The 19,554-nt window shown below is 44.0% G+C and overlaps 1 protein-coding gene across 2 annotated transcripts in view; it reads left to right on the top strand.

Annotated features, from left to right (window-relative positions):
* GOLGB1 (golgin B1) overlaps window positions 1-19,554 on the top strand; it is a 123,737-nt gene that overhangs the window by 54,050 nt on the left and 50,133 nt on the right. For both annotated transcript variants that reach the window (XM_073619235.1, XM_073619236.1), the window contains exons 6-7: window positions 6,989-7,099; window positions 8,308-9,676. In XM_073619235.1, the coding sequence (XP_073475336.1) occupies window positions 6,989-7,099; window positions 8,308-9,676 (1,480 nt within the window). The remainder of the gene's footprint in view (window positions 1-6,988; window positions 7,100-8,307; window positions 9,677-19,554) is intronic.

Raw genomic sequence — 19,554 nt, 5'->3', positions numbered from 1 at the left:
TTCCTCAAAGCACACCACCCCCATATCTGCATATTACAAGAGACCCATTTGATGGGAAGCAAACTTCTGAGTCTAAGGCGACCCTGGGTGGGACACCAGTACCACTCCACGTATACTAATTACTCCAGGGGGGTTAGCATTTTAGTGCACAAGTCCACACCATTTAGATTGCTGGCGCTGGAACTTGACCCTGACGGTCGGTTTGTAATTTTACATGCCATTGTGGACAAACTGGAGTTGGTAGTGGTGGGATTGTACCTACCCCCCCCCCCCCCCCCGGCCTCTATAAGGGTGCTTAACCAAATTATCTCTAAAATAGCTGCCTTTGGTACAGATAATGTGGTAATACTGGGAGACTTCAATCTGGTCCCGGACCCTGCAATGGACAGGCTCACACTGGGGACAGGCTCGCATTCAGAGCTGTCCTCTTGGGCGGAGGCGTCTAACTTGACTGACGTGTGGAGGTGGCGTCATCCTTCTCGGCGTGCCTACACTTGTCACTCAGCCTCCCACAAGACCCTGTCACGGATAGATCTTGCCTATGTGGGGGGCTCTGTCCTGCCCATGGTTCGGGACATCAATATACTCCCCCGTGGCATATTTGATCACGCTCCGCTCGCTTTAAAGCTTTGTGTATCTAATGCCCCAGGGGAGAACCTTTGGAGGTTATCCAGATTCTGGTTGACTGACACTAGGGTATCTGAACCCTATAGATCCGAGGCGATACAATAGTGGAGAGACCTAGACCAATCAGAGACTCTGACCGCATTCTGGGATGCATTTAAGGCCTTCACTAGGGGCAGTTTCCAAACACATATCCGAAAGATCCGGAAGGATCTGAGGAGAGAAACACAGACAGCAGAGAGGAGGGCAGCAGCATTGGAGGAGGCATATTCCACAACAGGATCCTCGGAGATTTACTCGAACTTCCAGGCAGCGTTGAGAGACGTTCTTTTATTACGCACAGCGGCCACAAAGACCAAATTTTTACACCAGTCACAAAGAATCTTTGAACATGGAGAAAAAACAGGCAGTATGCTGGCATGGCTGGCGAGGGAAAGCTCCTCCCCGGTGACCATCTCATCTATTGGTGATTCGGACGGGACGATCTTGACTGATCCAGCGGACATCAATAATAAATTTGCTTCATTCTATCGGGACCTCTACGGTTCTCAGATGGGATGCTCGGATGAGGAACTGACCGGTTACCTTGACGGGGTGGAGCTCCCTTGCCTGACATCCACGTTTAGGGAGGCATTAGATGGTCCGATACAAGTAGAAGAAATTCAGCGAGCAGTAGCCTCCTTGCAAAACGGTAAGACACCAGGCACAGACGGAATTCCAGCCGAATTCTATAAAACATATGCTGAAGAAATTCTCCCATCGTTTAGGTTAATGCTCCAAAAAGCCACGGAAAGGGGCTCATTACCCCCGACTATGGCTGAGGCGGTCATAGTGGTCATTCTTAAGCCTGGCAAACCCCCTGATCAGTGTGCCTCGTATCGGCCAATATCACTCCTTAACGTCGATGCTAAGTTATTGGCCAAAGTACTGGCCAGACGGTTGAACACTGTGATCACGGCACTGGTCCATCCAGATCAGTCTGGATTCATGCCAGGAAGAGGAACTGATATAAACATCAGGCATCTCCTTGCGCACCTTTCTAGGGCAGGCGGGGGCGGCCCGGAGGTGGTGACCTCTCTTGATGCCGAGAAAGCTTTTGACTCGGTGGAGTGGCGCTACCTCTGGGCTGTCCTGCGCAAATTTGGATTTGGCCCTCGCTTCATCGGCTGGGTGCGGATGCTATATAATAATCCATCAGCACGCATACGAAACAAACAACTCATTGTCGTCTTCCTTTCCTCTATCTAGGGGTACTAGGCAGGGCTGTCCGCTTTCTCCTGGACTGTTTGCCCTAGCCATGGAACCCATGGCTGCCCGCATTAGAGCCTCCCCTCTGGTACAGGACATCCAGGTGGTAGTAGTGATAGACAAAATATCCCTTTATGCTGATGATACCCTACTTTTTCTTAAAGACATATCATCCCTCTCACAGCACTTCAAATAATTGATGAGTTTGGCATCTACTCGGGCATTAGGGTAAACTGGGGAAAATCGATAATCTTCTCATTAAGTGCATCCGGTCAAAACCCACCGACAGGTACCCCCCTTAACTGGACACCTGAATTTAAATATTTAGGAGTACGGATTAGAGCTCCACTGTCCACATATTTTGAACTGAATCTTCAGCCACTATTAAAAAATCTCTCGCAAAAATGTATAACATGGAAAACCCTCCCCCTTTCTCCAGTGGGGAGAGTAAACCTAATTAAAATGATATACTTGCCCAAATTTTTGTACTTTTTTCGAAATTCACCCTTGATCCCCCCGGCTTCGTTTTTTACTAAATTAAAAGGTATATTGTCTTCCTTTATCTGGAATGGTAGGCCCCCGAGACTAGCCATGGCTACCCTTCAACTGCCCATTACCCAGGGGGGTTTGTCCTTACCGGATTTCTAGGTATATTTCTGGGCGGCCGTCCTGGTGACAGTTAGGTGGTGGTTCTCTCAACCACGTGATAATCCGGCAGTGACCCTGGAAGCCGCCATCATGGGGTCCTACTCCTCTCTCAGTAATGTGGTGTTCAGAGGAGTGAAATCCCACCCTGGTATTACGGATCTGATGAGCACTACTATTATAGTTTGGAACAAGGCTAGGAATAGTTTCAACAATCCAGAGAAGTTTTCCCCGCACATCCCTCTTTGGGGCAACCCTAGACTGCCGCAACTAAAACACATTGTGCTGGGTGGTAAATTAAGAACATTTTCAGATCTCAAAAACGCTTACTCACTACCGGGCTGGATGCTGTTTAGATATTATCAACTCCGACATGCCTATAGGAAGCAGTTTCCATCTATTATCCAGTTAGAATCAGACCCTGTGGAGGGATTGCTTACATCTAAAATCATAGATAGACCACTGTCTACTCTATATTTTCATTTGTCCATACCCCCTGCAAAGAAACTTGAAAAAACTTTTGTCAAGTGGAAGGCAGACATTCCTGACTTATCAGAGGAAGAATGGGAAACGTGTGTATCCTCTTTTGTGATTAACACAATATCAGCCAGAGAGCGATTTATGCAGGTCAAGTTCCTCCACAGGGCCTATTACACCCCAAAACGTCTGACAATTATGACACCTAACAGTCCGGTGGCCTGCGCCAGATGTGGTCTAGAGTCCGCCTCTTTTATTCATATGGTGTGGTCTTGTCCTCGCCTCTGAGACTATTGGACGGAAATATCTAACACTCAGCCAGGTTACCTCCTTGGATGTGGGAGCTCATCCCAAGGCAATGCTATTAAACATTTTCAGTCCAGGTGTTAGAGGTAAATATACCAAACTATTTTTGAGCTATGCTACGTTCTATGCCTGAAAAGAAATGTTTCTCCATTGGAAGGACGCATCACCCCCTAGAGTATCTTCATGGCACCTAGCAATGAACTCTATACTCCCACTATATAAACTTACGTATTTCAATCGTAATTGCCCCAAGAAATTTGATAAGATATGGTCGGGCTGGATAGACGCATGGGGTGCTGAGGTTGTGAATGATGTCCAAGCTGACGCAGAAATGCCAGCTGTTATATGACAGGATTGAGTTATCTTTAAACATCATCTAGGGTATGTGTTTAATTAAGTTATTGAGGTATTTATGGTTCCTTCCTTGCCTCCCCCCTCTCGCCCCTCCCCCCCTCATCTTCTAAGTATCCTTAAGCTTCCCCCCCCCTCCCTTTCTTTTTCCCTCCCCTCCCTATCCCCTTCCACCAGACCTTCTTGATTGATTACTTTAATATGCTACCTCTACATCACTGTTTTGCTGCAGTGCCATGTACTGCTCTCATGCTTCTTTATGTTGTCTATATGGAAAATTGATCATCTATCTTGTGACTATGTATATATACTGTTATTATATCTAAATGTGCCTATGCATCGCTTGTAATGTTTAAATCTTGAATAAAAACTTTTTCTATTGTGAAAAAAAAAAATAGCTCATGTAATTTGGAGACTAAGGCTTCACTATAGTTTGTGTAAAATTCAAGGGGCAATCCGTCTGAACCAGGGGCTTTGGAGGGGGCGAGATGGGACATTGCTTTTGCAATATCGTCTGTGGAGATGGCAGCTTCCAACATCTCAACTTGAGAGGAAGTTAGCTGGGGGAAATCAACGGTGGGTAAAAAGCCCACTATATCCTCTTCAGAATTTGTTGGTGGTGGACAAGTATAGGGGTGCTACTGACCACCATATCTGAGTCGCGAGTCAAATTGCCAGCTGCGGCTCGTAACGAGACCACAGTGGGTGGTTTATGCTCTAAGTAGGCCAATAGGCGCCCTGCTCGCTCCCCATACTCGTATACCCTTTGTTTGCCATAAAAGATTTTCCTTTCTGCTTTTTCAAAGTGGAGATTATTCACTTGCAGTTTTACCTGATTTGCCGCACCTTGTGTGGGGTTATCAGAAAAGGCCTTCTCTACCTCTGCCATTCTTTGTTCAGCCTGTTTGACTACCTGAGTAGAGGTCTTCCTGTATCTAGAGATTCATTGGGAAAGTATCATACGGGCCTGGGATTTAAATGAGTCCCATACAGTTTCGAATGGGCCTGAATCTCTGTTGACCCGGAAAAAGAATTCCCACTCCTCTCCTGCTCCCTCTATATCCGGAACAACTGATAACCAAAAAAGGTTGAGCTTCCAGGCATAAGAGGAGGGGGAACTCAGCTTAAGTTCTATCCAATATGGGGCATGGTCTGATAGTATACGTGGGGCAAAATCCTGCATCGCTCAGAAGAGGCAGGAGGGAGCGAGAGATTAAAATCAGATCTATACGTGACATGGTATTGTATGTTGCTGTGAAGCATAAGAAAGCCCTGTCTGTTGGGTGGCTATGTCTCCAGCTATCTACCAATGTAAATTCGTTCAGGAGTTTCCCCGAGTCTTGTGTGGGAGGGTGAGGGGTTGGTTAAAGGCATTGAGGACATTCTAAAATTTAAACTCGTGTCAAGCACGGTCTTAAAATCCCCCAGCCACACTTGCTGGAACAGTCGAAAATTGTGACATGAATGCTAATCCCTCAGCTTTATGCTCTGATGGTGCACTTTTTTTCCAAGGCAGATTTTTGTACATTTACACAGTGCCTGTGCGGGATTTCTTTTTGCTTTCCAACTGTACTGTATCAGAACATGCTAATATGTAGTTCTAGAGTATATTTTCATTTGTGTATACAATACAGGATAGGATCATGGGGATATTAAACTGCAAATTGAAGTGAATGCTTGACATATATCTTTGTCCTTCCTAAGCCTAAATTTTTTTTAGAAAAGACCACAGCTCTCACGTCTCATTCATAAGTACCAAAACCCAGGAATCCGGCTATAAGTTCCTCTCTCGTTTGTACCGAACTCCCCATCACTTGTCAAAAATTTCCCAGAGAGCGGCTTCTAAATGCTAAAGGGGATGTCCGCAAGAGGGCACTTGCCTACATTTGTGGGGGACTTGTCCTAAAATTCGAAAATTTGGGCAAGAAATTTCGCCCTGGATACAAAAGGCCACTCTCAAGCCCATTGAATTTACCCTGCTTCATTACTTGTTTCACACTACCCCCTCTTTAAAATCATACAAATGCGGTGTAACTCCACATTTACTGAAATTAGGCAAAGTGCCTAATTCCTAGGTACTGGCGGCAGAGTACTTGCCCCACCTTGGAGGATTGGCAGAAGGATGTGGAGAGGATAATGGAGGCAGAGAGATGGGTTTACAGTAGTCAGAATAGAGAACAACAATTCTTATACATCTGATCTGGGTGGATATATTATTCCCTGGAAATGGATAGTTGTCTACTGGGTCACAATCTCCCTAGCTGCACCAAATACGTGACTATAATTGTACAATATACAGCCGGAAGGGGTATCAGGGGATTTTGCTGCTGGTCCAGCTATAAGATGACCAATCGTTCTTAGCTGTGGTTGACTGACTCCACTCCCAATCCATGGATGGAAGGCCCATTCCCAAGTGCTTTTGAGACTGATATAACCTAGTTTTCTCGTGTGTGCGTGTTTTTTTTTTTTCCTCTCGATTCTGCTTGGTCAGGTGTCTAGTTTCCTATTTTAGATCTGGGGATATTAATTTTGTTCTGCCAGGATGCTGTAGTGTCAGTGACCAGTGTCTTGCAATGTAATACACATACCCGTGCAGGTCTAGTCTTTTTCAGTGCAAGTTACAGGGAGTTATTACTGCACAGTTCTCTGATGGCAATGCACAACAGATGGCCAAGTCAGAGCTGTCCTCTGGTTGTCTCTGTATGCGTGTAAGGATTGCATATATCCCCATATACTGCATGTGTATAGTTTAGTGTTCAGTTTAACTGCCCACCCTATACTGCCAGATCTTGTCACTTTTTTTTTATTGTCTTAATTTTTCTTTGTTGTTACTCTGTAGTGCTTTGGCTTTTTTATGTACTGTATACGATTGTCTGAAAATTCAATAAATCTTGATTCATACAAAAAAAAAGAAAGAAAGAAAAGACCACAGCTTTTCCTTTTACTATAAATATACATGTGGTATCCTAATATATCTCATAAAAAGAAAGCTTTTAAACAGTGTTTTCCCTTATTGACTGAAATAGTCGATGGTAGCATACTTTTGACTTGCCATGTAGCAAAGTGTTTTTCCCAAAAATAATGCAATCTGTGCCTAGACAGTATTGCTCTCAAAGAAGCTGTTGAAAGCCAACAGTAACCTGTTTAATAAAGCCAATTCAGACAGATTCTGTAATTGGATCATAGTCTTTTTAGAAATGGATCTCTGCTCCTCCTGTGTAGAATTTGAAGCAAAGAGAACTGAAATGGGTATCCTTACTAAACAGATGCCATTTATTCTGGGCAGGCTTAATTTATTGTAACTATTCAGAAAGTGAATGTTTGTTTTTCTTATTAGATTCAACATCTTCAGAGAAAACTTGAAGAACAGAGCGAGGCCCTTGGCTCCCGCACTCAGGTGGTGCAGATGTTAGAGCAGGAGTTGCAAAATGCTGAACTTCAAAAACAGGTAAAAAAATTACATATTTTCTAGTTACTTTCTTTGTTATAAAATTGTTACCAAAAAATAGAAATATCGTTTTGGGTAGACTGGTTCTTGCATCCCTCACAGGTATACATAAAACATTGTGTGCACTGATATTTTTCATCAGAAATTCACGACAAAATGGTACATTTTACGAGGTACTGCATAGGTACAATTAACACTTCTGATAGTGTCTATAACAATCTTCACTTTTTTAGTTAATGTCCACTTTAACTTTTATACATTTTACTCTTCTGAAACATAGAATATGATTAAAGTGACAAGCATTTACATATTTTTAACAAGTAGTTAGGGAGCTTTAAAGTGATTGGAAAGTCTCCTTTTTTTTTTTTTAAGTTTAAAAATAACATACATGTTATACCTACCTCCTCTGTGCAGGGGTTTTGTACAGAGCAGCCCTGATCCTCCTCTTCTCGGGTCCCTCTTCTGTGCTCCTGACCCCTCCCTCCTTTTGAGTGCCCCCACAGCAAACTGCTTGCTATGGGGGCACCCGAGCCGAGCCACAGCTCCCTGTGCCCATTCGGACATCGAGCTCTGTCCCCGCCTCCTCTCTCCCCATTGGCTGGCTGACTTTGACAGCAGTGGGAGCCAGTGGCGCTGCACTGCTGTCTCAGCCAATGAGGAGGGGAGTCCCGGTCAGCCAAGATAATCCTACAACATCGCTGGATTGGGGCTCAGGTAAGTATTAGGAGGGGAGCAGCTGCACACAGATGGCTTTTTATCTTAATGCATAGAATGCATTAAGATTTAAAAAACCTTCTGACTTTGCAATCGCTTTAAACAAGCCCTTCCTGGCCTCTGTTGCTGCACGTACTGTGAAGAAATTAATTTTCAATTTTGTCTCAGGTAGCTTACCTCCTCTGTCTCCCTTCTCCCAGTGGTAACTTGGCAGCCTTCTTTTCTGTAAACACAGAGCACGTGCACTGAGAGAAAAGAGCATATTGCATCAGGGACCTTCTTGGGGCAGTGCTTCTGTTTTTTGTTCTATTTAGTGAATTGTCCTGCAGTGCCTGCAACTACTAAGCTCCAATATAGGATTTACTGGTTGCAAAGAATATGTAAATCATTGAATGTCCATAGCCTATTTGTGGGTTCACATTAAATAGTAAGCATAATGACTACTTTTCCTGAAATTGTGTTCTTTTGATTTTGTTTTCCTCTTTGCTTTCAAGGTTCTCTCTGAGCAATATCGGGAGATGGAACGAGAATTGCTGTCTCAAAAAGAAAGTGTTCAGGAAATCGTGCTGTACAAAGAAATGCTTGAGGACAAAGATAAGGCATACCAAATGTTACAAGAAGAGCTGGATAAAGAAAGAAGTGTCAACAGCCAGTTACAGTCTCTAAGAATAGAGGTTGAAAGAGGAATACAGGCACAAGATGAACTAGAGCAGGCCAAACAAGCCTTGGAAATGGAAAGGGAAGCCAGGAAACAAATAGAAGAAGCAAGACAGCAGTTGGACATGAAAGTACAGGATGATATTGAAACGTTCAGAGCTCAGCTGGAGAAAGACTTTCAGAAAGAACTAGAAACCTTGAGGGCAGAACTAGACAAAGAGAAAGGCGCTTTAAAGGATTTAGAGGGGCTGAGGTTAGAGTTGGAAATAGAGAAAGGGGCTCAAGAGCAGGAGCTGGCAAAGTTGAAATCAGAACTGGCAAGGAGTGAAGAAGTTGATGAAGTAGTGCAACAGATAAGAGCAGAATTAGATGAAAGGAAAGAATCTCAGGAAAAAGTAAACATTGAGTTGGAAAGGTTAAAAAGTGTTAATGAGATGCTAATAATAGGGAAGGAGAAATTTGGTCAGCAAGATGCAGAATTAGCCACCAATGAAACGGATGATCTAAGTATTCAGTTAGAAAATGTAAAAAGTGAACTGACAAAAGGCAAAGAAAGCCAAGAAGAGCTGTCAAGACTAAAGGAAGAGCTACAGAGAATGAAGGAATCACTGGCTGATATTGATCAAGTGAAGGATGAACTAGAAAAGGGGCAAGAAACATTACTCAAGTTAGATTTAATGAAACAAGAATTACAAAAATTAAGAGAAGCTGAAGTTTTGGTGGAAACATTGCAGCAAGAAATAGACAAAGAAAAGGTGAAAGACCAGTCACAACAGGTTAGTGGAACAGACACTGTTAATAACAGCGATGAATTTAGTCAACACAAGGCACTTACTGATGAAAATGGAGAGGTAGATGTAAACAAAAGGTTTGAAACCAATGGACAGAATGATGGTAATAGAGATGAAGCAGTAAATGTAAAAGAAGCATTTGAAAGAGATGGACACAATGATATTGATGGAGAGGAACCAGTAAATGTGAAAGAAACGTTTGAATCGGATGGAATTAATGATGGTGATAGAGATGAAGCAGTAAATGTAAACGAAGTGTTTGAAACATATGGACACAATGATTTTGATAAAGATGAAGCCGTAAATGTAACAGAAATGCCTGAAACAGACAGACAAAATGATGAACATACTAATGAAGGATTGCATCAACTGTCAGATACAACTTCCAAAACACAGTTACAAGAAGAATTTTCGGGTAAGACTTTGATATAATCCTACATGACACTAAGGCAATAAAGAGTCACTTTGTTATTCAGCATCTCTTCAAAGCCCCCCCACCCCCCTCCCCAAAGCGACCACTCATACACAGCATCCCCCCCCTGTCACAGATGCCACAAAATGTCCATGTAAGCTTTATGTCTGATAGTGCTGGAGCTTACACAGGGTTCATGATGTCCCCTCCGCGTTGATGTAAATACTCCCTCGTTTTGGTTTTAGTCCTTTCTCCCTCTGTTTTTAACCTGGTGATCTGGGCAGTAAAACACATCTCCTGTATTAGAGTGTCCCCACTGTGAATGAAGGAGCACAAAGACCCCTTTGGATAGCAGCATTGTCAGTCTTGGGGGAGGGGAGTGTTAGATGCAATAACAGATTTAGTTACACCAACAAATTGAAGCTGAACTCCAGTTAAGGCCCTGTTCACATCTGAGCAGAGTGATTTCTTTCTCGTACATCACGGGACACAGAGCCTCAGTAATTACTGATGGTTATATAGGGTATCACCAGGTGATTGGACACTGGTGACACCCTAAACAGGAAGTTCAACCCCCTATATAATCCCTCCCCTTACAGGGATACCTCAGTTTTTTCGTCAGTGTCTTAGGTGTTGGACGTGTAAAGAGGTCCTGTGCTGAGCTCCAAAGGGAATATCCTATGTCCTATACTGGGGCAAGCCAGGCGAACCGGATCCATTCCTGTGTGATTGTCATAAATAGATGAAAAAATGAATAAACACCATCAGAGTTAATTTTAAGTGTAAGTGAATAAAAAGTCACTATGCGACACAGCAAATAGCGATATGTAAATCAAATACGAATATTAACCATTCCATACAGATAAATATAGAAAACTTGTGTGCAAAAAACAAGGTTATTCCACCCAAGTGCAAAGTCATAAGTGAAGGAGTTCAAAATTGCGTCATGAGTCGCAAAAAAAAACGCATATCCAAAGTTCATAAGTTGCATTCCTTAGTGTGTATAAAGGAATAAGGGGACGTGAAGGGACCTCCAACCACCAGTGGATCCAAAGGTTGATTAACAGATGTATCCTTACCAGACGCGTTGGACCTCCTTTATAGCAAGGTCTTAGAAGCATACAGATTTAGCCCTCTGCAGGGACAGGAGATGACAGCTCACCACATGACCGGAGATGATTCCGACACTTCCGCGTTGATGTAAATACTCCCTCGTTTTAAACTCGTGAATAAAGAAGGGGAGAAAAAGAAACTCCAATAGTGTAGTAGATAAAAAAAGGGAATTTTATTGCCTCAGACAACTAGGCATCAAAAACATACAAAATATAAAAGCCGGCAAAACATAAAAACAGCAGAGACGCCCGTGCTAAATTACATGGGGCTCTATGGCGATCTTGCATACACTGCGTAGCCATGCCCTACATGTTTTGTGATAGGTCACGTCTTCAAAGGGGCACGGCTTTTATATTTTGGATGTTTTTGTATGATGCCTAGTTCTCCGGTCGTGTGGTGAGCTGTCATCTCCTGTCCCTGCAGAGGGCTAAATCTGTATGCTTCTAAGACCTTGCTATAAAGGAGGTCCAACGCGTCTGGTAAGGATACATCTGTTATCAACCTTTGGATCCACTGGTGGTTGGAGGTCCCTTCACGTCCCCTTTTTCCTTTATACACACTAAGGGATGCAACTTATGAACTTTGGATATGCGTTTTTTTTGCGATTAATGACGCAATTTTGATCTCTTTCACTTATGACTTTGCACTTGGGTGAAATAACCTTGTTTTTTGCACACAAGTTTTCTATATTTATCTGTATGGAATGGTTAATATTAGTATTTGATTTACATATCGCTATTTGCTGTGTCGCATAGCGACTTTTTATTCACTTACACTTAAAATTAACTCTGATGGTGTTTATTCATCTATATATGACAATCACACAGGAATATAGATTTAAGTATCTAATGCAAGCGCACAAAAAATTTTTTTTCTTTTTATTTAAAATTTTTCCCCTCATTGATATTTGTGGTTTTTGTTGCAGCTGCAGTCACACAAATTTTTGCTTGGTAGCGCAGGTTTTCTTTCTTTTTTTCTTTTGAACCGGATCCATTTCAAAGTGTCTTTTCCAGGCCGAATTGGATGGTACCCAGGCCTCGTGTCCGAAGAAACGAGGTTTTACCTGTAACGCTACCTCTTTTTAGAGAGCTGGACCCCGCATTTCAGAATTTGGTTTTCTAGCCTTATTTCTGGCTGGGTGCTTTACAGGCCCAGAACTGCGGATCCCCCTATCCGTAGGGGGCCCCAGTCTCTGAAAGTTTTCCAAACGGAGCCCACCGTGAGAGGTGAAGATTGGGTCTGTATAACAGAACCCTGCAGCTGGATAAGGTAAGGGAGATTCCACAGAATTTTTTAATTCTAGTAGGTTTCTCCTTTAAGTAAATGCATGCTATGCCTATTGTCACCACCGGGGGCTGCCAAAAGCACATACCTTCTCATGCTGGATTGTCTGTCTCGATGTTCACGCTGTACAAGCTCCTCCAGCCGAGCTCCAGGTAGGATGGGATGGGGGGCTCTCCTCTGGGATATTCACCCCAAAAATAGGGGGGGCCGCAAGTGGTCTGTGAGGCGGTAGCATACCGCACTGTCGCCGCCATTGCCATGTGCAGGCCCCATCACTGCCGGCCTCTCTCCTTCCTCCTCCGCCCTCAGCCTCCCCTCCACGCTTGTCCCGGAGGGTCGGCTCACGCATGAAGCGCACTTTTTTGAAAAAACGAGGGGGGTGGTCAGAGGTGGGGGGGGGCGGAGCGTGAGCGCAACGTCCAGCGTGCCTGGACGCCCACATCGCCAGCTGCAAGGCTTTAAGAAGCACACTTTGCAGGTGCACACAGCCTATGGAGGGACACAGAGCTGACGGTCGCATGTAAGGTGGGACACAGGCATTCCCTAGGCAGCATTTACTGAGAAACACTAGACTGGGCATTGGTAGTAGGGCTGTTGCTGGACTACATCGCTCAGCAGTCAGTGTTTCATTTTTTTTTGTGATACCTCCACCTTGTTGCTTTGCACTATGGGTAGAAGAGGTACAAATACCCCAAAAACCAGAGGCTCTAGGGGATCTCCCTCAGGCTCTGAGGACCCCCCTTCTGCAGCGCCTTCTCCCCCTGAAGGGCCAGGGACGGCTAGCCAGGGAGAGCCGTTGAGGTCAGGGGCTGCATCTGCTTCTGGCACTTCAGCCCCTGTATACATTACACAGGAGGTTTTTTTCCCTCAACCTTTAATGGTTAATGGCTGTAATTACATCTTCACTTAGTGGAAGAAAACGCACTAGGTCTTCTTCTGTTACCCAGGACCCTCAGGCAGAGGAGCTCTGGGATAAAGGAGAAGAATCCCTTTCAGAGGATCAGGATGGGACGGATGATTCCTGCTCTGAGGAATCAAGTGGAAGGGCCCTCTTCGGCTTCTCAGGATGAGAAAGTCTCAGTACAGATCCTTGCTGGATTCGCCCGCTCCACATTTAAAGTACCCGTATCTGAATCAGTTAAAGAACCCTCTTATTCTTAGGGGTCACTGAAATCTCCTCAAACAACACATGCTTTTCCTGTTCATAATTTACTTGAAAGGCTCATTTATTCTGGGTGGGATCACCCAGATAAACGTTTTTTTTCCGCCTAAAAAGTTTTCAACACTTTATTATGGAAGAAAAGTCTATAAAGATGTGGGGGATGCTGGCCATTGATGCCGCCATTTCCTCCGTAAATAAGAGTCTGACTTGTCCTGTAGCCAATGCTCAGATGCTCAGGGATCCTGTTGATAAAAGGATGGAATCCCTGTTGAAAGATATTTTTCCTTAGCAGGTTCAGTAGCTCAACCTGCAGTGGCAGCGATCGGAGTCTGTCATTACTTAAGAGACCATGTTAAGCAGGTCATCAAAGTTCTACCTGAACAGCAGGCCCAGGGGTTGGCTAACCTTCCAGCGGCCTAATGTTTTGCTGTTGACGCCATCAGAGATTCTATCATGCAAACCTCTCGTCTTTCACTTGGGTTGGTGCATATGCGTAGAATCTTATGGTTGAAAAATTGGTCAGCTGAAGCACCATGCAAGAAACTTCTGGCTGGAGTTCCATTTCGTGGTGCAAGGCTGTTTGGAGGAGATTTGGACAATTATATCCAAAAGATCTCTAGTGGGAAAAGCACTCTCTTACCTGTTAAGAAAGGGAGTAAGCGTCCCTCTTTCAAATGTACTCTTTTCCCAGTACCAGGAACATCAGCCTCCAGGCAGTCGTGACGGCCTCCTCCGTCTGGGTCAAGAGTCAACCCCAGGGACAAAAGAAGTCCTGGGGAAGAAGCCTGCTAGACAAGACGCTAAGGCCTCTTTATGAAGGGGCGCCCCCGCTCGCTCGAGTGGGGGGAAGGCTGCTACAGTTCTCAAAGCTCTGGCAGGAGGATTTCCAGGACAGATGGGTAATCTCCACGGTCACTTTAGGTTATAAACTGGAGTTTCAAGCATTCCCCTCTCCTCGTTTCCTCAGATCAAATGTCCCCAGGGATCCAGAGAAAAAGCAGTCGCTCCTAGCGTTAGAGAAGCTTTTGTCGCAAGAAGTCATCATGGTGGTTCCCACGAAGGATCAAAGATTGGGATTTTATTCCAACCTTTTTACGGTCCAAAAACCAAATGGGGATGTCAGACCCATTCTGGAGCTAAAGGATCTGAATCGATTCCTAAGGATTTGATCCTTTCGCATGGAATCAATTCGGTCAGTAGTCTACATCCTGCAGGGAGGAGAATTTCTGGCATCGATAGACATCAGAGATGCATTTTTCCTGCTCATCAAAAGTACTTGCGCAGATTAAGGGCTCAAGGTATAACTGTCATAGCATACCTAGACGACCTGCTCTTGATAGACCGGTCGGTAGCCTGTTTGAGCGGGAACTTGATGACCACAGTCAAGTATCTGAAACCTCTAGGTTGGATTCTCAACCTAGGAAAAATCTTTCCTAAAACCAGTAAGAAGACTGGAGTATTTGGGTCTGATCATAGATACAAGCCAAGAGAAGGTATTTTTACCTCAGGCAAAGATCACTGCCTTAAGGGAGCTGATTCTGGTAGTCAGGATCAAAAAGTATCCTTCTGTCCGCCTTTGTATGAGGCTGCTGGGAAAGATGGTAGCTTCATTCGAAGCAGTTCCCTATGCTCAGTTTCATTCAAGACTGCTGCAACACCGTATCTTGTCGGCCTGGAACAAGAAGGTTCAGGCATTAGATTTCCCGGTGCACCTGTCTCATGCAGTGCGTCAGAGCCTCAATTGGTGGTTAAAACCCGAAAGCCTGCAGAAAGGGAAATCCTTTCTACCGGTTACCTGGAGGGTGGTAACAACGGATGCCAGTCTTTCAAGTTGGGGAGGGTTATAGTCCAAAACCAAGAGGACCTTACCCATTAACATTCTGGAGATCCGTGCGGCATATCTAGCCCTAAAGGCCTGGACTCTCAGGCTACAGGGTTGCCCAGTCAGGATCCAGTCCGACAATGCCACAGCAGTGGCTTCTATCAATCATGGGAAGTGAACCAGATCTTAGTCTGGGCAGAGGAGCATGTGCCATGCAGATCGGCAGTTTTTCATTCCAGGGATAGAGAACTGGCAGGCGGACTATTTAAGTCACCAGCGGTTACTCCCAGGGGAATGGTCTCTTCATCCCGACGTCTTTTGGGCCATATGCCAAAGATGGGGTTCCAGATGTAGATCTCTTTGCATCCGGATTCAACAAAGAGATAGACAAATTTGTGGCAAGGACAAAGGATCCTCTTGCATACAGGACGGATGCGTTGGTGATTCCATGGCATCGGTTCTCACTGATTTATGCATTCCCGCCTATTCTGCTACTGCCACAACTCCTTTGCAGGATCAGGCAGGAAAGGAAGTCGGTACTTCTGGTAGCCCCCGCTTGGCCCAGGAGGACTTGGTATGCAGAAATAGTAAGGATGACTGTGGGTTCCCCGTGAACCTCACCGTCACGCCCAGACCTGTTATCTCAAGGTCCAGTGTTCCATCCTGCCTTACAAATGCTAAATTTGACAGTTTGGCTATTGAAACCCACGTTCTGAAGAGTTGTGGGCTTTCAGGTCCTGTGATATCTACCTTGATCAATGCAAGGAAGCCAGCTTCCAGAGTAATTTATCATAGAGTCTGGAAAGCTTATGTATCCTGTTGTGAATCCAGGGGTTGGAAAATATGTGATAGGTAGAATTCTTGATTTTCTACAATTGGGATTAGATGAAGCTGGCCTTGAGTACCATCAAGGGCCAGGTCTCGGCCTTATCAGTATTATTTCAACGGCCACTTGCTTCATATGCAGGGGGTGATGCGTCTTAATCCTCTGGTTAAGGCGCCCCTAGATCCCTGGGACTTGAATTTGGTTCTGTCTGTTTTACAGAAACAGCCTTTTGAACCAATACATCAGATTCCCTTAATCTTGTTGACAAGAAAATTAATTTTTCTGGTAGCCATTTCTTCTGCTAGAAGAGTGTCTGAATTGACAGCTCTTTCTTGTAAAGAGCCTTATTTGATCATACACAAGGATAGAGTGGTATTGCGCCCTCATCCTAGTTTTTTACCAAAGGTGGTTTTCAGATTTTCATCTAAACCAAGATATTGTTCTACCTTCCTTTTTTCCTGATCCCTGTTCTTCGGAAGAAAGGTCACTACATTCTTTGGATGTAGTAAGAGCAGTCAAGGCCTATCTGGAAGCAGCTGCTCAAGTTCGCAAAACGGATGTTTTTTGTTCGTGCTGCCAGAAGGTCCCAATAGAGGACAGGCAGCGTCAAAATCTACCATTTCTAAATGGATTCAACAAATGATTATTCAAGCTTACGGTTTGAAACAGAAAATTCCTCCGTTTCAGATCAAGGCACATTCCACAAGGGCTATTGGTGCTTCTTGGGCGGTGCATCACCGGGCCTCTATGGCTCAAATGTGCAGGGCCGCAACCTGGTCTTCAGTCCATACATTCACCAGATGTTATCAGGTGGATGTGAGAAGGCATGAGGATATCGCCTTTGGGCGTAGTGTGCTACAGGCAGCGGTACAAGGTCCTCAGGTCTGATTACACCCTACTTGGTTATGGTTCCCCTCCCCTCAGATAGCATTGCTCTGGGACATCCCATCAGTAATTACTGTGGCTCTGTGTCCCGTGATGTACGAGAAAGAAAATAGGATTTTTTATAACAGCTTACCTGTAAAATCCTTTTCTTTTGATGTACATCACGGGACACAGAGGTCCCGCCCCTCTTCTAATACACTAATATTGCTTTGCTACAAAACTGAGGTATCCCTGTAAGGGGAGGGATTATATAGGGGGTTGAACTTCCTGTTTAGGGTGTGACCAGTGTCCAATCACCTAGTGATACCCTATATAACCCATCAGTGATTACTGAGGCTCTGTGTCCCGTGATGTACATCAAAAGAAAAGGATTTTACAGGTAAGCTGTTATAAAAAATCCTATTTTTATAAGCATTTTTATGTGTGTATTCAAGCCTCAGGTGTTTTTATTTTAGCCAACAGAAAGCACTAGGGGAGGAGATTAGGGGTAGAGAGCTGCTGTTTTGCCAAAAAACATGCTCATGTTGAGTGTTTTTCTCATTGAAATCTATGGGGCCAATCTGCCTAAAAGAATGTCATGTACTTTTTGAGCGACAGGTGTTTTGCTACAGGAGACAAAATGCTCAGGTGTGAACAAGGGCTTTGAAATGAATGGGATTTTGTTTGTCGAGCGTATTAGAGCCACAAGCTTCAAGCAGAAAATCCCTCAGGTGTGAACAGGGCCTAACTCTTTTTAAGCAGTTACAGCAACAGTTTTTTTCTTTTGGGATAAAGGTTTTACATAAATGAAAACTAACTATTGTAAGCACCCCTGTCAGTGTTAAATGGTTAGTCTCAACCTTTGACAGCTTGTTCTGTTGAAAAACAAAAGAATTACTGCCTGGATCACCAGGTGAAAAGAAATAAACCTTAAAAAAATAAAACTAATGTAGCCATCGCATCTAAGAACTGGTAAGCTGCAATATGATAAATGTTCGCTTTAGGGTTTAGACCCCTTTCACACTGAAGCGCTTACAAATGTCAGGCGCTTTTGAGGCGTTAGCGGTGCACCTTTTTTTTTTTTCATGTCACGTGACTCAAAAGAACCATTTTGCAGCGCTCTTCGTGCGCTTTTGAAGCACTTCCCATTCATTTCAATGGAGAGGGGCGTTTTTGAGACACTTTTTTTAAGCGCTTCAAACATGCTACAAAGATGCTGCTTGCAGGCCTTTTTTCACCGCCCCGCTCCATTGTGAAAGCATCCACTGATATTAATGGGAAGCAGTTTTCAGGTGCGTTTTTTAGTGCAAAAGCGCCTCAGTGTGAAACGGGTTTTAATACCGTTTTTGTCCTAAACCTTTTGCAAAGAAAATATTTTGAAGTGGTTGCTTATTGTAGTAAGAATAGCCCTATGCCTGTAGTGTGCACCTTCAAAAACCTATATAATGTATTTTTAGTAAGTAAGTTCAGATTTTGAGTTACTATTGTAACATAATTTAAAACTTTTTGTTACTTTTTTTTTTTTTTAGCTCTTTATGTTGTCACAGTACAACATTTAAATCAGACCTAAATCATTTCAGGCATGCCAGGATTGATAACTGTCACATTAGGCTTGTGCTCTCAACCAAACTGTCAAGCCCTCAAATGGTTGTTGCCATAATTGATCACATGTGCAGCACTGTGGCAGTTGCAGATCGAACTGAGGCTAATCTGACGGCTTCCTTGGCTAAAAAAGTATAGAAGGGTTTAGTTCCACTTTAACAAGTGTACTATCAAAATAAAAAACTCTATTAGCGTGTTGAAAGTTCCAACAAGGAACATAAGAAGCATTACAGAACAGCAGATATCCATTGTGATCATATACAGTTAAAAAAAAAAAAAATTTAGAAGAAGGGGGGAGGAAAACAAATATAGGCTACTGTGTGAACATGTCAGTCACTGAACCCCCTCTCCAAATGGGAAAGTTTGGGTAACGAATAATTGCAACTATAATATAGGTTGCAATGGTTGATACATAAGCTGGGAATAAGACTAAAAGTCAGGCGAGGGAAGAAGGGAGGATGGTAGTAATCAGAATGGGTGATGGAGGGAAAGGGAAGTGGACTGCTACTGTGGCAGTAACTGAAATAATCTGTATGTCATACTGAGGGAGTAACTGTTCTCTCTGGGAGGGAAGGATAAATAGAAAGGGGGGGTATGGAATGAGCAAAACAGACGAGGGAGGCAGCCTAGAGTAGGTCTCTTTCACATTAGTGGTCGAATTTTGGACCACCTGTCAGTTTTTCAATCTGACCCTCTATTTTCCTCTATGGAGCAGTGGGTGTAAACAGACGTGTCCGTTTACACCCGCTTATATCCAATCCGCTAAAAACAGACAAATGGGGATCTTTTCCCCTTCCGTCTATCGGATCGGTTGGCAGTTGGGTGTAAACGGATAAGGCAGTTTGTTTATATCTGACCGCCCATAGAGGAGTGTGGGCTGTGTCTGTGTGCACTCTGCATAAGTGGAGCAGACACGGATCAGTCATCCACATGCTTACTAGGGATCAGTGGACAGATTCCCCACTGAGCAAGCAGAGTCCACCATGTGTGAAAGGGGCCTACGAGGAGTACAAGTTAAGCGGTGGGACATGATTGTAAGACATGGTACTCCAAATATGTATCTGTAGAGCTAAAATAGCGTCAGGGTCTTCAGGTCAACCCAAATATCACCTCTGAGTTGTTCAATGTGGAGGTGAGAGCTTCCATAGTCGTGATGTGATTTACCTTTGAAAACCAAAGAGACTTAGTGAGTAGTTGGGCCTCCTTCT

Source organism: Aquarana catesbeiana, linkage group LG03 (assembly GCF_042186555.1).
Source record: "Aquarana catesbeiana isolate 2022-GZ linkage group LG03, ASM4218655v1, whole genome shotgun sequence".
Lineage (NCBI taxonomy): Eukaryota > Metazoa > Chordata > Amphibia > Anura > Ranidae > Aquarana > Aquarana catesbeiana.
Note: the sequence above shows the minus strand (reverse complement) of the source record. Positions and strands in the feature narration are given on the sequence as shown.